Raw genomic sequence first — 20,678 nt, 5'->3', positions numbered from 1 at the left:
ACTAGCCTACAGCTGGGCTCCAGTGCGGACAATAGATACGCTGGGTCTCTAGCCTAAAGCTGGGCTCCAGTGCGGCCTATAGATACGCTGGGTCACTAGCCTACAGCTGGGCTCCAGTGCGGCCTATAGATACGCTGGGTCACTAGCCTACAGCTGGGCTCCAGTGCGGACAATAGATACGCTGGGTCTCTAGCCTAAAGCTGGCCACACAAATCAGACAGCTGCCGGTGGGACGGTAGCCTTCTCTCCGATGCATCCCATACACAGGAACGCTCGGCCGAGAGAGCCGCTGCCAGAATCACCTGTCAGGGACTTATTTTCCTGGTGACCACAAAGATCCATGGATTACATTCCAACTGCTTGATCCTTATGTCACCCAACATAATATGATGGGGGGTGCTCAGCAGGGAGAGATATAGAGACCGGCGGGGGAGCTTTACCATGCAAGCATCACTGGAGGTGACAATATTTTCATTTATTTACGGTACTTGCTTTTTTCACTTTATTCATCTGGCTGGTTTCTAAAAGGAAAGATTGAAGAAAATCCACTCTAAAATCTACAGGATTTACTGAGGATTTGATGGGCAGATTTCTCTGCAGACATAAATCCAGTTAATAAGAATAACATACCCCACGACAATTCCACAACCCATCTCTAATAACTTGTAAACTGGTCAGACCGGGGAACTGGGGGAGGGGACAGGCAGAGGTCAGAAATAACCTTTATTGCAATTCTGGAGGGCATGTAGGGAAGGTGAATCCACAGGGAGCCAAGCACACAAGGGTGGGAGAGGGGTAACCCATTCCTCCGGTCCTGCCCAGTGTAAACCATACAGAAAGAAACTCACAACCTGGATGCAAAATGACAAGTCAGAGTGTGTTCACACATTGCGGTTTTCCCGTGCATTTTTGTCACGAAAAACCACAGCATTTTTCTGCCCCAGGAAATCTCATGCACGTATTGTGATCTTTTCCTTGCAGATTTTAAGCAATTTCCGGTCTGCAACATATCAATTTTTCACCTATTCTAATAAATAGGAAAAAAACATCAAAAACAAAACTTTTTTATGCACCATTTTTATCGCCAAGAGACCTAGTTCATGTAGAAATATCTGTAGCAAATACTTATCGCGTGCACTTACTGTAAAACATCTTGGGTGATGTTCCAATGATGAGTTTTTGATGATGCAGATTTTCATAGGTTACTTAACCTAATTTAACTAATAGATGCAGAATTTTTCCATTGCTTTTTTCATGTTTTTATCACGTTTTTGAAGCGGAAGCTTTTGTTTCCTTTGTCATGATGTAAATAAAGCGGCTTTGTTTTTAAAGCTTCTGGTATTTGGTGAAACTATTGTGCGGATTACATGCGTTTTTAGTGTATTTCTGGACCATAGGCCTTTTACTTGGGGATTTCTTTTGCATAGAATGCAAGTCTAAGGGGGAAAATCTGCACATAAAACGCAGCCTACCCACAAGAAAAACTGATGTGTTGCAGATTTGTAACAGGGTGCACAGGTCAATTTGTGTTGAATAATAAAAAAAAAAAAAAAAAAGGGCAAAAAAACACAGGCGTGAGATCTCCATAAATCCCATCCCACTATGCTGGAACTGTAAGGTGCTGCGTTTTTGGCAAAATGAAAGTATACACTGTCAAAAGCTCCCCAAAACTCATTGAGGAGTTCAAACAAACGCCCTCAAAACACATAATTTGTGTAAAAAAAACTCTTGAAAAGCTCAATATTGATCCACTTTGCTGTTTAGGAGGCATTTTTCAATTGTTTTTACACTTCAGCTTTTGAAAAAATGCCTGGTGGAAAGAAGAAAAGTCATGTTCCTTATGTGAGTGTGATCCTGATGAAAAATGCTACAAAATAGGCAGTGTCCAATTAAAAAGGCTGAAGGAAAAAAAAAAAAAAAAAAAAAGCTTCAAAAGCTCCTAAAAAAACTTCAGGACAAGGATCTGGAAATTAAAAACTCCTACAAAAAACTCTCCAAAGAGTTTACACTTGAAAATAGATTTTTTTTAATGCCTAACCCCCCCCACATGGGGTTACATTCTCATAATGAGCTATTGGTGATTTTATGATGGTGCAGGTTTTCTGCACTTACGTAAATCAGGTTATTTTTATTGAGTTTTATTTTTTGTACGCTGCCGTTTTACTTTCTTGCTGGCGAGTCATGCTTTAAATAAAGCTGCTTTGTTTTTGACACTTCCTTGGAATATCATTTTCACAACGTTATTGACATACTTGGGTGCAGATTACATGCGTTTTTTATGCTTCACCGCTGCAGAATGGCACGTGCGTTTTTCCGCACCTAATGCAAGTCTATGGGGAAAATCTGCACAGAAAACTCAGTGTAACCGCAAGAGAAATGGACATGCTGCAGATCTGAAACACGGACCGGAGGTCAGTTTACTGCTTTACCAAGAAGCACAGCGGGCAGGAGATTCCTATAAGTTTCAGCCACTTTGCTGGAACTGTAAGATGATGTGTTAATGGGTTAAATGAGGCAGAATATCACAGCTCCTCTAGTCTTCTATTGCATTCCCAGAATTTATGAGCGAGTTCCATCAGGCCCCTCTCCCTACACGTGCACCTACAGGGGCTTAGCCTTCCCCAAAACTGGCAAAGACGACAATGATGAAGGATGGAGCTGAAATAAAATATTCAAAATTGACAAAAATCAGAATTGTGCAGTTTGCCCGGTCTAAACATCAACCTGTCATTGATATTTGTAAACCAAAACCAACAGTGGCCCCAAACCACAGACCATGCCTGAATCTTTCCTCTGCAGCTTCTCTCTGTAAGCGCCACTCCTGATTTTGGCTTGGAAACCCTGACCAAATACTTGTGTGTGAATGAGGCCAAAGGTCCAGTTTTTCATCCGTATTCCATCTATCTGCATCAGTGTCACCTGATTTTATACATCGGCAGGTAAAAAAAAATTACTAGACAAAATATAGTTTCCCACGATAATAACTGCAATATATTCGTAAAGGATCTTTTTTGGGGGCACCCATAGATTTGAATTAACGAGACTCATCTAAAAAAATGAAGATAATGGTGCATGCTGGGATTGTTTTTTTATCCAGCAGCTGATTGGCTTAAGCCTCTACACTTCAGGCCATTGGAACTGTGCAGCCACTGATTGGCTGCAGTGGTCACATGACTGCAATCACATAAACTTTGTGATAGACAGCCTGAAAATCACAGGAGTGGGACTGATATTTTTTTTCTGCACCAGAATGGATTGCACAGTAGGAGACAACCTCTACAAGTAATTAAAGGATATATATATATATATATTTTTTTTTTACCATTAAAGAACTAACGCCTTCCCCAACATAGGATTTATATGTACATCACAAGTCAGGGTGCTGGTGTACGGGGAGTGCTCAGGAACAAGACCCATTCCATAAGGGTAGGTGCTTGTGCACACGACTGATATTCTTGTACGGCCATCCGTGGTTGTCATAGATAGCACCTCTACCTATCATATTCTATGGGGCCATGCACATGTCCGATCTCTTCCTCTGACTTAATGGTTTGTGGGAAAAAAATAAAAAAAATCAGAGACACTTTTTATAATTGGCAATACAAGTCTATGCGACCGTGTGGAAAAAAAAAACAACAAAATTACAGCACTCAGATGACATTCAAGTGCAGTTCGATTTTCACGAACTGACAGAAAGGAGAGGGTGGAGAAACTTTTTTGTTTTTTTCTTCTCTCCACGTCCAAGAAAAGCTGATGACTCTTGAACAATACTCTGGTCAAAGGCAAATCAGAATAATCAGACCAGTTTTCTCAGACGCGGAGAAATTGGTGATGTGAACCTACTCCAAGGGGAAAGGTGAGAGTTAGGTTATAGAGATCTATCAGTAGCGACTGGAGCCAGCTCAGATTGCTGCTGTCAATCTTTCACGGCAGCATTTAAAAGGACTGTCACCACAGAATGACTGTTAGAACATAGTACAGGCGCTCGGGGCTTCATGGCGGGGCCAATCATTTACATACACCTTCCCACCTGCCTTTTATTCCCCCATCAAACTCCCACCCATTTCTGGCCCTATGAAGTGAGAGCTGTCAATCAAAGAAAAGGATGGTTGACACCGAATGAAAACAAGCAGGTGAAGAGCTGTATATAAATAATTGACCCCGCTGTGATGCACCAAGCCACAGGACTTCACTTGATCCTGTGCGGATAGCGTTCCTGTAACAAGTCTGAAAAGCAATGGTGTCTGTCATGGCAGCCAGGGGCCTTCTAAAGATCTTGCCATCAACGTGCTCCTACGCTAATTTTACTATATATTTGTATTTATTAAACACAAGAGATCAAGTCTCCTAGAGGGCCAGAAACATGCTTGGAAAAAGTAGATAAGCAAAAGCATATTTCTACTGTTCAGCAAACAAAAAACAAGCCTGGCAGAGCTCCATCTATGGAATAATAGACATGTTGGGTGTCAGGAGCCGCTCAGCCCACGAATAACCAGCGCTACACAAGTGCGGATGGGAAAATAAAAACATTACACTGCACACGGGTCACTCTGCTGTGCAGGGGATAGCACAGCACGACACTGCACACGGGTCACTCTGCTCTGCAGGGGATAGCACATACTGACACTGCACACGGGTCACTCTGCTCTGCAGGGGATAGCACATACTGACACTGCACCCGGGTCACTCTGCTCTGCAGGGGCTGGCACAGCCCGACACTGCACACGGGTCACTCTGCTTTGCAGGGGATAGCACATACTGACACTGCACCCGGGTCACTCTGCTCTGCAGGGGATAGCACAGCCTGACACTGCACACGGGTCACTCTGCTCTGCAGGGGATGGCACATACTGACACTGCACACGGGTCACTCTGCTCTGCAGGGGCTGGCACAGCCCGACGCTGCACCCGGGTCACTCTGCTCTGCAGGGGATAACACAGCCTGGCACTGCACACGGGTACTGCTGCACTGCAGGGGATAGCACAGCCTGACACTGCACACGGGTTACGGCTGCACTGCAGGGGATAGCACAGCCTGACATTGCACACGGGTACTGCTGCTCTGCAGGGAATAGCACAGCCTGACACTGCACACGGGTACTGCTGCACTGCAGGGGATAGCACAGCCTGACACTGCACACGGGTCACTGCTGCACTGCAGGGGATAGCACAGCCTGACACTGCACACGGGTCACTGCTGCACTGCAGGGGATAGCACAGCCTGACACTGCACACGGGTTACGGCTGCACTGCAGGGGATAGCACAGCCTGACACTGCACACGGGTACTGCTGCTCTGCAGGGAATAGCACAGCCTGACACTGCACACGGGTCACTGCTGCACTGCAGGGGATAGCACAGCCTGACACTGCACACGGGTACTGCTGCACTGCAGGGGATAGCACAGCCTGGCACTGCACACGGGTTACTGCTGCACTGCAGGGGATAGCACAGCCTGACATTGCACACGGGTTACGGCTGCACTGCAGGGGATAGCACAGCCTGACATTGCACACGGGTACTGCTGCTCTGCAGGGAATAGCACAGCCTGACACTGCACACGGGTACTGCTGCACTGCAGGGGATAGCACAGCCTGACATTGCACACGGGTACTGCTGCTCTGCAGGGAATAGCACAGCCTGACACTGCACACGGGTCACTGCTGCACTGCAGGGGATAGCACAGCCTGACACTGCACACGGGTACTGCTGCACTGCAGGGGATAGCACAGCCTGGCACTGCACACGGGTTACTGCTGCACTGCAGGGGATAGCACAGCCTGACATTGCACACGGGTTACGGCTGCACTGCAGGGGATAGCACAGCCTGACATTGCACACGGGTACTGCTGCTCTGCAGGGAATAGCACAGCCTGACACTGCACACGGGTACTGCTGCACTGCAGGGGATAGCACAGCCTGACACTGCACACGGGTCACTGCTGCACTGCAGGGGATAGCACAGCCTGACACTGCACACGGGTTACTCTGCTCTGCAGGGGATAACACAGCCTGACACTGCACACGGGTCACTGCTGCACTGCAGGGGATAGCACAGCCCGACACTGCACCCGGGTCACTCTGCTCTGCAGGGGATAACACAGCCTGGCACTGCACACGGGTACTGCTGCACTGCAGGGGATAGCACAGCCTGACACTGCACACGGGTTACGGCTGCACTGCAGGGGATAGCACAGCCTGACATTGCACACGGGTACTGCTGCTCTGCAGGGAATAGCACAGCCTGACACTGCACACGGGTACTGCTGCACTGCAGGGGATAGCACAGCCTGACACTGCACACGGGTCACTGCTGCACTGCAGGGGATAGCACAGCCTGACACTGCACACGGGTCACTGCTGCACTGCAGGGGATAGCACAGCCTGACACTGCACACGGGTCACTGCTGCACTGCAGGGGATAGCACAGCCTGACACTGCACACGGGTACTGCTGCACTGCAGGGGATAGCACAGCCTGGCACTGCACACGGGTTACTGCTGCACTGCAGGGGATAGCACAGCCTGACATTGCACACGGGTTACGGCTGCACTGCAGGGGATAGCACAGCCTGACATTGCACACGGGTTACGGCTGCACTGCAGGGGATAGCACAGCCTGACATTGCACACGGGTACTGCTGCTCTGCAGGGAATAGCACAGCCTGACACTGCACACGGGTCACTGCTGCACTGCAGGGGATAGCACAGCCTGACACTGCACACGGGTCACTGCTGCACTGCAGGGGATAGCACAGCCTGACACTGCACACGGGTCACTGCTGCACTGCAGGGGATAGCACAGCCTGACACTGCACACGGGTCACTGCTGCACTGCAGGGGATAGCACAGCCTGACACTGCACACGGGTCACTGCTGCACTGCAGGGGATAGCACAGCCTGACACTGCACACGGGTCACTGCTGCACTGCAGGGGATAGCACAGCCTGACACTGCACACGGGTCACTGCTGCACTGCAGGGGATAGCACAGCCTGACACTGCACACGGGTCACTGCTGCACTGCAGGGAATAGCACAGCCTGGCACTGCACACGGGTCACTCTGCTCTGCAGGGGATAGCACATACTGACACTGCACACGGGTCACTCTGCTCTGCAGGGGATAGCACAGCCTGGCACTGCACACGGGTTACTGCTGCACTGCAGGGGATAGCACAGCCTGACATTGCACACGGGTTACGGCTGCACTGCAGGGGATAGCACAGCCTGACATTGCACACGGGTTACGGCTGCACTGCAGGGGATAGCACAGCCTGACATTGCACACGGGTACTGCTGCTCTGCAGGGAATAGCACAGCCTGACACTGCACACGGGTCACTGCTGCACTGCAGGGGATAGCACAGCCTGACACTGCACACGGGTCACTGCTGCACTGCAGGGGATAGCACAGCCTGACACTGCACACGGGTCACTGCTGCACTGCAGGGGATAGCACAGCCTGACACTGCACACGGGTCACTGCTGCACTGCAGGGGATAGCACAGCCTGACACTGCACACGGGTCACTGCTGCACTGCAGGGGATAGCACAGCCTGACACTGCACACGGGTCACTGCTGCACTGCAGGGGATAGCACAGCCTGACACTGCACACGGGTCACTGCTGCACTGCAGGGGATAGCACAGCCTGACACTGCACACGGGTCACTGCTGCACTGCAGGGAATAGCACAGCCTGGCACTGCACACGGGTCACTCTGCTCTGCAGGGGATAGCACATACTGACACTGCACACGGGTCACTCTGCTCTGCAGGTGATAGCACAGCCTGACACTGCACACGGGTCACTCTGCTCTGCAGGGGATAGCACATACTGACACTGCACACGGGTCACTCTGCTCTGCAGGGGATAGCACAGCCTGACACTGCACACGGGTACTGCTGCACTGCAGGGGATAGCACAGCCTGACACTGCACACGGGTCACTGCTGCACTGCAGGGGATAGCACAGCCTGACACTGCACACGGGTCACTGCTGCACTGCAGGGGATAGCACAGCCTGACACTGCACACGGGTCACTGCTGCACTGCAGGGGATAGCACAGCCTGACACTGCACACGGGTACTGCTGCACTGCAGGGGATAGCACAGCCTGGCACTGCACACGGGTTACTGCTGCACTGCAGGGGATAGCACAGCCTGACATTGCACACGGGTTACGGCTGCACTGCAGGGGATAGCACAGCCTGACATTGCACACGGGTTACGGCTGCACTGCAGGGGATAGCACAGCCTGACATTGCACACGGGTACTGCTGCTCTGCAGGGAATAGCACAGCCTGACACTGCACACGGGTCACTGCTGCACTGCAGGGGATAGCACAGCCTGACACTGCACACGGGTCACTGCTGCACTGCAGGGGATAGCACAGCCTGACACTGCACACGGGTCACTGCTGCACTGCAGGGGATAGCACAGCCTGACACTGCACACGGGTCACTGCTGCACTGCAGGGGATAGCACAGCCTGACACTGCACACGGGTCACTGCTGCACTGCAGGGGATAGCACAGCCTGACACTGCACACGGGTCACTGCTGCACTGCAGGGGATAGCACAGCCTGACACTGCACACGGGTCACTGCTGCACTGCAGGGGATAGCACAGCCTGACACTGCACACGGGTCACTGCTGCACTGCAGGGAATAGCACAGCCTGGCACTGCACACGGGTCACTCTGCTCTGCAGGGGATAGCACATACTGACACTGCACACGGGTCACTCTGCTCTGCAGGGGATAGCACAGCCTGACACTGCACACGGGTCACTGCTGCACTGCAGGGGATAGCACAGCCTGACACTGCACACGGGTCACTGCTGCACTGCAGGGGATAGCACAGCCTGACACTGCACACGGGTCACTGCTGCACTGCAGGGGATAGCACAGCCTGACACTGCACACGGGTCACTGCTGCACTGCAGGGGATAGCACAGCCTGACACTGCACACGGGTCACTGCTGCACTGCAGGGGATAGCACAGCCTGACACTGCACACGGGTCACTGCTGCACTGCAGGGGATAGCACAGCCTGACACTGCACACGGGTCACTGCTGCACTGCAGGGGATAGCACAGCCTGACACTGCACACGGGTCACTGCTGCACTGCAGGGAATAGCACAGCCTGACACTGCACACGGGTCACTCTGCTCTGCAGGGGATAGCACAGCCTGACACTGCACACGGGTCACTCTGCTCTGCAGGGGATAGCACAGCCTGGCACTGCACACGGGTCACTGCTGCACTGCAGGGGATAGCACAGCCTGACATTGCACACGGGTCACTCTGCTCTGCAGGGGATAGCACAGCCTGACACTGCACACGGGTCACTGCTGCACTGCAGGGGATAGCACAGCCTGACATTGCACACGGGTCACTCTGCTCTGCAGGGGATAGCACAGCCTGACACTGCACACGGGTCACTCTGCTCTGCAGGGGATAGCACAGCCTGACACTGCACACGGGTCACTGCTGCACTGCAGGGGATAGCACAGCCTGACACTGCACACGGGTCACTGCTGCACTGCAGGGGATAGCACAGCCTGACACTGCACACGGGTCACTGCTGCACTGCAGGGGATAGCACAGCCTGACACTGCACACGGGTCACTGCTGCACTGCAGGGAATAGCACAGCCTGACACTGCACACGGGTCACTCTGCTCTGCAGGGGATAGCACAGCCTGGCACTGCACACGGGTCACTGCTGCACTGCAGGGGATAGCACAGCCTGACATTGCACACGGGTCACTCTGCTCTGCAGGGGATAGCACAGCCTGACACTGCACACGGGTCACTGCTGCACTGCAGGGGATAGCACAGCCTGACATTGCACACGGGTCACTCTGCTCTGCAGGGGATAGCACATACTGACACTGCAGGGGATAGCACTGGCGCCATTTATCCGTGGGAATCATCCTGGAAAGCTTATTTCCTGCAGCCCCTGACACCAGTCCATTGTGACAATGGCAGCCTCTCCTGCCCCTTACCTCCCACTATGTCCGCTCACCAATAAGTCTCCCCCGGCTCAGTCCGGCGTCACGGCAGCTCTCTATGAGGTCAGAAGGGATCTCCTAGGCCAATACGTCACCAGCGCGACCACTCTCCACAGCAGATGACCTCCCCATCTGGCACCGGGTGATGACGTCACCTCTCAGCCTGGCTGCTGGGCCAGGTTCCGCCCATGTGATGTGGTCGTCACGGAACTGTCACAAGTTGCGACCCGTAGAAATCAATAGCGAAGGCAGAGCTTGCATAATGATGTACACAGCACGTCGCCGGGACTGAGGTCCGCACTGCCCGGAGCACATACATGTCCGGCCCCTCCCGCCCCTGGTGTGTGTGCCCAGGAGAGCCCGCAGTGCCGCCCGTGTGACCGGGCTCTGCCCCATGTGCCCCGTACACCGAGGACGGCGAGTGTTGTCCTGTCTGCTGAGCGGATAATCCCATCATCCCAACTCTCCACAACAACAGCTGCACCGTCCTCCGGGCACTGGCACCATGAGCTGGCTCTTCTCTAAGAGCCCCCGACCTCTGCCTCCTCTCACCAGCCTCCAGCAGCAGAAGCAGCGGCAGATCGACTCTCTGAAGGCGTGCCATAGCAAGTGAGTGCCCTATAGTGTGTATTATACCCGTGCCCTATAGTGTGTGTATTGTACCAGTGCCCGCATGTGTGCCCTACAGTGTGTGTTATACCCGTGCCCGCATGTATGCCCTATAGTGTGTTATACCCGTGCCCGCATGTGTGCCCTACAGTGTGTGTTATACCCGTGCCCTATAGTGTGTGTATTATACCAGTGCCCTATAGTGTGTATCATACCAGTGCCCGCACGTGTGCCCTTTAGTGTGTGTATTATACCAGTGCCCGCACGTGTGCCCTATAGTGTGTGTATTATACCAGTGCCCGCACGTGTGCCCTATAGTGTGTGTATTATACCAGTGCCCGCACGTGTGCCCTATAGTGTGTGTATTATACCAGTGCCCGCATGTGTGCCCTATAGTGTGTGTATTATACCAGTGCCCGCATGTGTGCCCTATAGTGTGTGTATTATACCAGTGCCCGCATGTGTGCCCTATAGTGTGTGTATTATACCAGTGCCCGCATGTGAGCCCTATAGTGTGTGTATTATACCAGTGCCCGCATGTGTGCCCTATAGTGTGTGTATTATACCAGTGCCCGCATGTGTGCCCTATAGTGTGTGTATTATACCAGTGCCCGCATGTGTGCCCTATAGTGTGTGTATTATACCAGTGCCCGCATGTGTGCCCTATAGTGTGTGTATTATACCAGTGCCCGCATGTGTGCCCTATAGTGTGTGTATTATACCAGTGCCCGCATGTGTGCCCTATAGTGTGTGTATTATACCAGTGCCCGCATGTGTGCCCTATAGTGTGTGTATTATACCAGTGCCCGCATGTGTGCCCTATAGTGTGTGTATTATACCAGTGCCCGCATGTGTGCCCTATAGTGTGTATATTATACCAATGCCCGCATGTGTGCCCTATAGTGTGTGTGTTATAAACGTGCCCGCATGTGAGCCCTATAGTGTGTGTTATACCAGTGCCCGCATGTGTGCCCTATAGTGTGTGTTATACCAGTGCCCGCATGTGTGCCCTATAGTGTGTGTTATACCAGTGCCCGCATGTGTGCCCTATAGTGTGTGTTATACCTGTGCCCTATATTGTGTATTATACCAGTGCCCGCATGTGTGCCCTATAGTGTGTGTGTTATACCCGTGCCCGCATGTGAGCCCTATAGTGTGTGTTATACCCGTGCCCGCATGTGTGCCCTATAGTGTGTGTTATACCAGTGCCCGCATGTGTGCCCTACAGTGTGTTATACCCGTGCCCGCATGTGTGCCCTATAGTGTGTTATACCAGTGCCCTATAGTGTGTATTATACCTGTGCCCGCATGTGTGCCCTATAGTGTGTGTATTATACCAGTGCCCGCATGTGTGCCCTATAGTGTGTGTATTATACCAGTGCCCGCATGTGTGCCCTATAGTGTGTGTATTATACCAGTGCCCGCATGTGTGCCCTATAGTGTGTATATTATACCAATGCCCGCATGTGTGCCCTATAGTGTGTGTGTTATAAACGTGCCCGCATGTGAGCCCTATAGTGTGTGTTATACCAGTGCCCGCATGTGTGCCCTATAGTGTGTGTTATACCAGTGCCCGCATGTGTGCCCTATAGTGTGTGTTATACCTGTGCCCTATATTGTGTATTATACCAGTGCCCGCATGTGTGCCCTATAGTGTGTGTGTTATACCCGTGCCCGCATGTGAGCCCTATAGTGTGTGTTATACCAGTGCCCGCATGTGTGCCCTACAGTGTGTTATACCCGTGCCCGCATGTGTGCCCTATAGTGTGTTATACCAGTGCCCTATAGTGTGTATTATACCTGTGCCCGCATGTATGCCCTATAGTGTGTGTTCTACCCGTGCCCTATATTGTGTGTTATACCCGTGCCCGCATGTGTGCCCTATAGTGTGTTATACCCGTGCCCGCATGTATGCCCTATAGTGTGTGTTATACCCGTGCCCGCATGTATGCCCTATAGTGTGTGTTATACCCATGCCCGCATGTGTGCCCTATAGTGTGTGTTATACCAGTGCCCGCATGTGTGCCCTACAGTGTGTGTTATACCCGTGCCCTATAGTGCGTGTATTATACCAGTGCCCTATAATGTGTATCATACCAGTGCCCGCACGTGTGCCCTTTAGTGTGTGTATTATACCAGTGCCCGCACGTGTGCCCTATAGTGTGTGTATTATACCAGTGCCCTATAGTGTGTGTATTATACCAGTGCCGCAAGTGTGCCCTATAGTGTGTGTATTATACCAGTGCCCTATAGTGTGTGTATTATACCAGTGCCCGCATGTGTGCCCTATAGTGTGTGTATTATACCAGTGCCCGCATGTGTGCCCTATAGTGTGTATATTATACCAGTGCCCGCATGTGAGCCCTATAGTGTGTTATACCAGTGCCCGCATGTGAGCCCTATAGTGTGTGTATTATACCAGTGCCCGCATGTGTGCCCTATAGTGTGTGTATTATACCAGTGCCCGCATGTGTGCCCTACAGTGTGTGTATTATACCAGTGCCCTATAGTGTGTGTATTATACCAGTGCCGCATGTGTGCCCTATAGTGTGTGTATTATACCAGTGCCCTATAGTGTGTGTATTATACCAGTGCCGCATGTGTGCCCTATAGTGTGTGTATTATACCAGTGCCCTATAGTGTGTGTATTATACCAGTGCCCGCATGTGTGCCCTATAGTGTGTGTATTATACCAGTGCCCGCATGTGTGCCCTATAGTGTGTGTATTATACCAGTGCCCGCATGTGTGCCCTACAGTGTGTGTATTATACCAGTGCCCTATAGTGTGTGTATTATACCAGTGCCGCATGTGTGCCCTATAGTGTGTGTATTATACCAGTGCCCTATAGTGTGTGTATTATACCAGTGCCGCATGTGTGCCCTATAGTGTGTGTATTATACCAGTGCCCTATAGTGTGTGTATTATACCAGTGCCCGCATGTGTGCCCTATAGTGTGTGTATTATACCAGTGCCCTATAGTGTGTGTATTATACCAGTGCCGCATGTGTGCCCTATAGTGTGTGTATTATACCAGTGCCCGCATGTGTGCCCTATAGTTTTGTGTATTATACCAGTGCCCGCATGTGTGCCCTATAGTGTGTGTATTATACCAGTGCCCGCATGTGAGCCCTATAGTGTGTTATACCAGTGCCCGCATGTGTGCCCTATAGTGTGTGTTATACCCGTGCCCTATAGTGTGTGTATTATACTAGTGCCCGCATGTGTGCCCTATAGTGTGTGTATTATACCAGTGCCCACATGTGTGCCCTATAGTGTGTGTATTATACCAGTGCCCGCATGTGTGCCCTATAGTGTGTGTATTATACCAGTGCCCGCATGTGAGCCCTATAGTGTGTGTTATACCCGTGCCCACATGTGAGCCCTATAGTGTGTGTATTATACGGAATGCCCGCATGTGTGCCCTATAGTGTGTGTTATACCAGTGCCCGCATGTGAGCCCTATAGTGTGTGTATTATACCCGTGAAAAGAAAAAGGGAATTCCAGCTCAACGAAGCAGTGAAAAGTAAAAACTAAATACTTTATTCACTTCATGTAAGAAGCAGAGGATAAAACATCAGCACAATATAGGTAAAAAACACTATCTACGCGTTTCAGGTGACGCAGCACCCTTAATCATGATAATATTATACCCGTGCCCTATAGTGTGTGTTATACTAGTGCCCGCATGTGTGCCCTATAGTGTGTGTATTATACCAGTGCCCGCATGTGTGTATTATACCAGTGCCCGCATGTGTGCCCTATAGTGTGTGTATTATACCAGTGCCCGCATGTGTGCCCTATAGTGTGTGTATTATACCAGTGCCCGCATGTGTGCCCTATAGTGTGTGTATTATACCAGTGCCCGCATGTGTGCCCTATAGTGTGTGTATTATACCCGTGCCCTATAGTGTGTGTATTATACCAGTGCCCGCATGTGTGCCCTATAGTGTGTGTATTGTACCAGTGCCCGTATGTGTGCCCTATAATGTGTGTATTATACCCGTGCCCTGTAGTGTGTGTATTATACCAGTGCCCACATGTGTGCCCTATAGTGTGTGTATTATACCCGTGCCCTATAGTGTGTGTATTATACCAGTGCCCACATGTGTGCCCTCTAGTGTGTGTATTATACCAGTGCCCACATGTGTGCCCTATAGTGTGTGTATTATACCAGTGCCCGCATGTGTGCCCTATAGTGTGTATTATAGCAGTGCCCACATGTGTGCCCTATAGTGTGTGTATTATACCAGTGCCTACATGTGTGCCCTAAAGTGTGTATTATACTAGTGCCCACATGTGTGCCCAAAAGTGCATGTATTATACCAATGCCCACGTGTGCCCTATAGTGTGTATTATACCAGTGCCCAATAGTGTGTATTATACCAGTGCCCACATGTGTGCCCTAAAGTGTGTATTATACCAGTGCCCACATGTGCGCCCTAAAGTGTGTATTATACCAGTGCCCACATGTGCGCCCTATAGTGTGTATTATACCAGTGCCCACATGTGTGCCCTAAAGTGTGTATTATACCAGTGCCCACATGTGTGCCCCATAGTGTGTATTATACCAGTGCCCACATGTGTGCCCTAAAGTGTGTATTATACCAGTGCCCACATGTGTGCCCTAAAGTGTGTATTATACCAGTGCCCACATGTGTGCCCTAAAGTGTGTATTATACCAGTGCCCACATGTGCGCCCTAAAGTGTGTATTATACACTTTATATTGGATAAAGTGTATAAATAAATATAAATATCCATGACATTGGATATAGCAGCAGTGTCAGATCTGATGGGCAGCAGCGGTATGACTAATAGCTGCAGAACAGTCAGCAAAGCTGTGACAGGTATGCTATTAGGTCTCTGGCAGGGTCGAATAGAGGCAGTAATATAAATAAATAAAGATTATTATTATAAAGTAATATGGTAGTCATGGGGCCTCCAGACCCACAGCTACCGAGCTTCTAAACCCTGAAGTCATGGTCGTCTTCACCTGCGAAGGACGAACAGCAGCAATCCATCAGCACCTTCAATCAAATTGATGAGGAGCCATTGGATGAAGGGAAAGTCCTCTCCTGTCTAACCACCTAGATGCTGACTATGTTTTTGATTTAGGCATATTCGAAATGATATTTGTTCTGTATTTTCACTACAAGTAAACATGAGGTTCTTAGCGCACATAGAGATCAATATGTGCGAGCCCATCTGCCAACGTCAAGGCGACCTCTTCAGATGGGTCCCTACACTAACTTAACACTATCTTACTAACTCACTAATCTCTTAAAATTTCTAACATTTTTATTATTAATGCACCATTATATATAGAAATTTACACCTGTTACATTCTTTTTTATTATTATTATTATTATTATTATTATTACCCTTCTTATTCTAATAGTGGTGCTAATAAAATCCTAATAAATAATGCCTAATGTTATTTTTGATCCAGAAGAAGGCAAAAACCCCTGGACACCTTCAGCCAATTTGTGTCTCAGGGGAAAAATTCCTTCTTGACCCCGAGAAAAGGCGATCAGTCCGAGAACCCTGGATCAAAGCTAATTACGTTATTACTAGCTATCTAATTAATATTACACTACAAGTTCTACTGCTACTATTTTAATTTAGGTTTTTTTGTTTTTTTTATAGTTTTTATATCTGTGTCCTATGTCCTGCTATCTTATTATGTTACTAATCTAACTTTTCTATCACCACTTAAAATAACTGAACTACTTCTATAATAATTATTATTATTAATATCCTATCTTATTACAGTATTATTCTTCTTCCCTATCACTACTTATACTACCCAGAAGATACTTGATCCAGAAGAAGGCGAAAACCCCTGGACACCTTCAGCCAATTTGTGTCTCAGGGGAAAAATTCCTTCTTGACCCCGAGAAAAGGCGATCAGTCCGAGAACCCTGGATCAAACCTAATTACATTATTATTAGTTATCTAATTAATATTACACTACTAATTCTATGACTATTGTTATTTATATTTTAATATAAGGTTTAGTTATTTTTATAGATTTTATACTATTATTAATGTTCTGCTATTTTATTACATTCCTATCCTAACTTTTCTAGAATTATATTTATTTAGGTTTTTATTCTTTTTCTAAACACAACTATTTTATATTGTTACTATTAATATCCTGCTATTTTATTACAGTATTATTCTTCTCTATCACTACTTATACTACCCTATACCTACAGTGTTGATCCAGAAGAAGGCGAAAACCCCTGGACACCTTCAGCCAAGTTGTGTCTCAGGGGGAAAATTCCTTCTTGACCCCGAGAAAGGGCGATCAGTCCGAGAACCCCGGATCACACTGCTATTCTACCTACTACTATTACTACTGTTATATTATTACTATTTTTATTACTTTCTTGCTATTATCACTAATATTATTACTCTTATTACACTAACACTGATATACTACCGCTATATTACTACTATCCTGCTCTTATTATTCCCGGTGGTTTTATACTTACCTGCCGGTATTGCCGTATGTGAAGTTATCGGCAGAGAGGTCCCAGCAGGACGGTCCACATGATGTTCCTCTTTTCTCTCATATACCGGCTGATGTAATGGCTGATGTCGGCCTGGTCCTGCTTCATGTGCTGCTTGTAGGGATCCTTATGTAGAGTTTCGTCCTCTCTGCTTTCTCCTCTTTTTTCCTTTTTTCTTCCTCGGTTTCCTCTTCTTCCTCCTCTTCATCCAGCCAGGCGCACAGTTCTTTTAGGGTCTTGCGTCTTAATTCATCTTCCGTGATGCCCAGTTTAATCTTTGCCACCTTCTCCTCCTCTTCCTCTTCTTCCAGGTAGTTGCCCAGTTTAATCTTCTTTGCCACCTTCTCCTCCTCTTCCTCTTCTTCCAGGTAGTTGCCCAGTTTAATCTTCTTAGCCACCTTCTCCTCCTCTTCCTCTTCATCCAGGTAGTTGCCCAGTTTAATCTTCTTTGCCACCTTCTCTTCCTCTTCTTCCTCTTCATCCAGGTAGTTGCCCAGTTTTAGTTTTTTGCCTCTTTCTTCCCTTTTCCTTTTCTCCCTGGCTCGTTCTTCATCAGTTATGGCATATCTTTGGGCAATGGGGCTGGTCACCATCAGGCGCTCCTTCTGGAGGAGGGGTGACGGGAGAAGCATCATCAGAAGATGCTCACTGATAGATTCTCAGTTAGGTAATTCCGCAGCCAGCAAGTGACAGTACAGCACAGAGGCTTTTGGGGGCAACATTTTTAATGAAACACAATTACAAAAATTTGTTTTAGCCCAAAATAATTGCACTGAAGTTGAAAACAAAAATGTCGCCAAAGCTGGAGAACCCCTTGATCTCCTTACCAACATCCGCCGTACTTGCATGGCGTAAGTCAGTATAGGGTGTATGGAGCAGGCTCACAGGGTCAGCTCGCCCCATGCAAGGCAGATAGTGGCTGTGACAAACAACGACTGTTAACCTGTCACATGCTGCTGTCAGTCTGACTACAGCATTCACAGGAAGCTGGCATTGGGGCTCGTCATTTCATGCGCCCATCGGTGTCCCTGTGACGCCATCATAGGGCGCCAATGGATGGCTGTGACAGCCGGGGGTCTGTTGATGACCTCCTTGACTTGAGTCATCATGGAGCTTCATTTGTGTACTACATGGAGCATTGCTGTGGTATAGCTGTATATAGCACAAGCGATCAGATGATGTATGCAAATATGCTAAAAAGTCTAAAAAAAAATATGAAGAAAACCCCACACTTTCAATTCACATCCAACTAAAAAGAAAGATAATAAAAGCAGACACTTGGTATATTCGTATGTCCGATCCATCAAAATATAAAACTAATTACCCTGATCGGTAAACAGAAAAAAAAAAAAACCAAATTGCATTTTTTTCTTTTCCCACAATGCGGCAAAAAAAAATTTTTTTATCACACAATGTACATTGTTAAAACGGTTCCTACAAACTAATGTCACACTTCCTGTTTTGTTTCCCCAATTTTACTGCACTTAGATTTTTTTTCCCCATTTCCCCATTTTTCAGTACACAATGTGGTAATGTGATTGGTGTCATTTATAAGTACAACTCGTCCCGCAAATAACAAGACCTCACACGTAAAAAAAAACACAAAAACCTAGCTTGGACATGTTTGGAAGGGGTTAAAGTGAAGCTGAAGACCCCACATAACAGCAGCATAGAGAAGGGTCAGATCCCACAGACTGATGGATCCTACCTGGTCCAGCGCTGGCAGAATGCCCGATCCCCATGGTGTCCGCTGATAGCTCCACTTGTAGAAACCGATCCACATCCTATAAAGCATCAGGAGCCGTCAGCAGGGGGGTTTCTCTGACTTAGGTGGGCTATATACTCGCGAGCGTTACTGGGAAATGAATAATATACTGATTGATAAATATGTGATCCCTTCCGTTAAAGGGGATGTCTAGTTGGAACAAGTGGCCACTGATTTCTGGATAGGTGATGCCTTTTAGACCGGTGGAGATGTAACAGATGCCGGCCCCCCACTGGTGTCCCAGCGTCTCATGTGTTGGGGAAATGATGACGTATGTCCTGATAAATGTGACCATTCCTGTGAGTGGTGGTCTCTGGGTGCGTGTGGTGGGATGTGGGGTCCGTCCGTTATATGAGAGCAGGGTTATACCTGGAATCTCTCGCTGATCGCTGCTGTCTGTCTTCACACTCAGATGAGATGGAACAAACTGACCACATAGAACCTTTTTATTTTTTCAAATTAAAACCGAGCAATCCTATTGGCTGTTTATGAATGCTGTTACTATGGTGACAGATGTATTTACAGTTTTAAAGGGACAGGATGCTAATATTGTACTATAGTGTATTTTAACATATATTTCGCGTAGTTTTGCTAATATATGGCACACACACACATCTCAATATAACGTAAAGTAGGCTGGAAATGGACTTACTGGTCCTAGATTGCGGTTTTATGTTCATGACAAATCTAAATATTAATGGCTGCTGTTTGCAGTTTGTTTTTCTTTGTTTCCATGGCAGAATAATATTCCCTGTAGCTAGCATATGCCGTAGCATTCAGACCATTGGGTCCAGTAGGCCGAGCAGAGAAGTGAGGTCCCTTTTGGCTTTTCTCCTGCACATTCGCCCCTCGCGGCCATTATGTCTGTGTCTGGAGCTGCGTCGTGTCCCTGCACAGCTGATAATCGGGAGCGTCGCTGTGCAGGGACACCGCATGGAGGAGCCGCGACTCTTTCCTTTTATGTCTCGGTACAAGTCCTGGCAGTTCAGTAATATCACTATGCCTTCATTACATTTTAGAAAAGAAAGGTCACAATAACGGAGGTCCATAGATCACAATGTAAGGTCAGTGGGGTCGGACCCCCCCGGCACAGTGTTATATATAAGGAGAGGCTTATTCTAGTCGTCTCGTGAGCTCCTCGTCCCACACTTTTCCTTACAGAACATCTAGCACCATGTTCTGTAGCTGCAGGGTAGGGGGCTGTCCGGTCACCGGCACGAATAGTTATCAGGACGTGTATGTGCTTCCTGGATCTCTGCCGTGCTGTAATAACACATTCATGTGACTCAGTAGTCATCACCCGATCAGCAACGTCATCCCACTTCTATATATAAAGGCTCAGCCACTGGTTTTTCTATTCTGAATTCAGAAAGTAGATTTTTTTTTATTTCAGCAGACAATCAGTGAACCTAGGTAGGTGTCCCTTTCGCTTTGCACAGACCTCAAAATTGTCGTCTCTTTTCCTGATTACTAGGGAGGAGAGCTAAAAGGGAATCTGTCACCAGATTTCTGCCATGTTATCTGAGAGCAGCATAATGTAGGGCCAGAGACCCTGATTCCAGCGATGTGTCACTTACACTAGTTGGAGGAGATTATCACTAGAGGACTAGCTGTCATGTAGTCCTCCATATTCATGAGCTCTGTATAACCACGCCCCCACCACTGATTGGCACAAAGCACACAAAGCTGCCAATCAGTGGTGTGGGCGGGGTTATACAGAGCTGAGCATTTAGAGCACTGCTGGGTCTGCAGCACAGAAAAGTAACATTTATCAAAA

The 20,678-nt window shown here is 48.6% G+C and overlaps 2 protein-coding genes across 11 annotated transcripts in view; one reads left to right on the top strand and one right to left on the bottom strand.

Moving 5' to 3' along the window:
* The window catches only part of CNOT7 (CCR4-NOT transcription complex subunit 7), a 57,998-nt gene extending 47,724 nt beyond the window's left edge, over window positions 1-10,274 (bottom strand). For 2 of the 10 annotated variants that reach the window (XM_069744407.1, XM_069744409.1), the window contains exon 1: window positions 10,027-10,163. The gene's annotated coding sequence lies outside the window, so the exon portion shown is untranslated. Of the gene's footprint in view, window positions 1-10,006 lie in introns of all 10 variants that reach the window. The other 8 variants (XM_069744406.1, XM_069744408.1, XM_069744405.1 and 5 more) reach the window with 7 other exon arrangements.
* A 98-nt stretch (window positions 10,275-10,372) lies between these two features.
* The window catches only part of VPS37A (VPS37A subunit of ESCRT-I), a 37,534-nt gene continuing 27,228 nt past the window's right edge, over window positions 10,373-20,678 (top strand). Inside the window, exon 1 of the mRNA XM_069744404.1 lies at window positions 10,373-10,621. Within this exon, the coding sequence (XP_069600505.1) occupies window positions 10,518-10,621 (104 nt within the window). The 5' untranslated portion in view covers window positions 10,373-10,517. The remainder of the gene's footprint in view (window positions 10,622-20,678) is intronic.

Source organism: Ranitomeya imitator, chromosome 1 (genome assembly GCF_032444005.1).
Source record: "Ranitomeya imitator isolate aRanImi1 chromosome 1, aRanImi1.pri, whole genome shotgun sequence".
NCBI lineage: Eukaryota > Metazoa > Chordata > Amphibia > Anura > Dendrobatidae > Ranitomeya > Ranitomeya imitator.
Note: the sequence above shows the minus strand (reverse complement) of the source record. Positions and strands in the feature narration are given on the sequence as shown.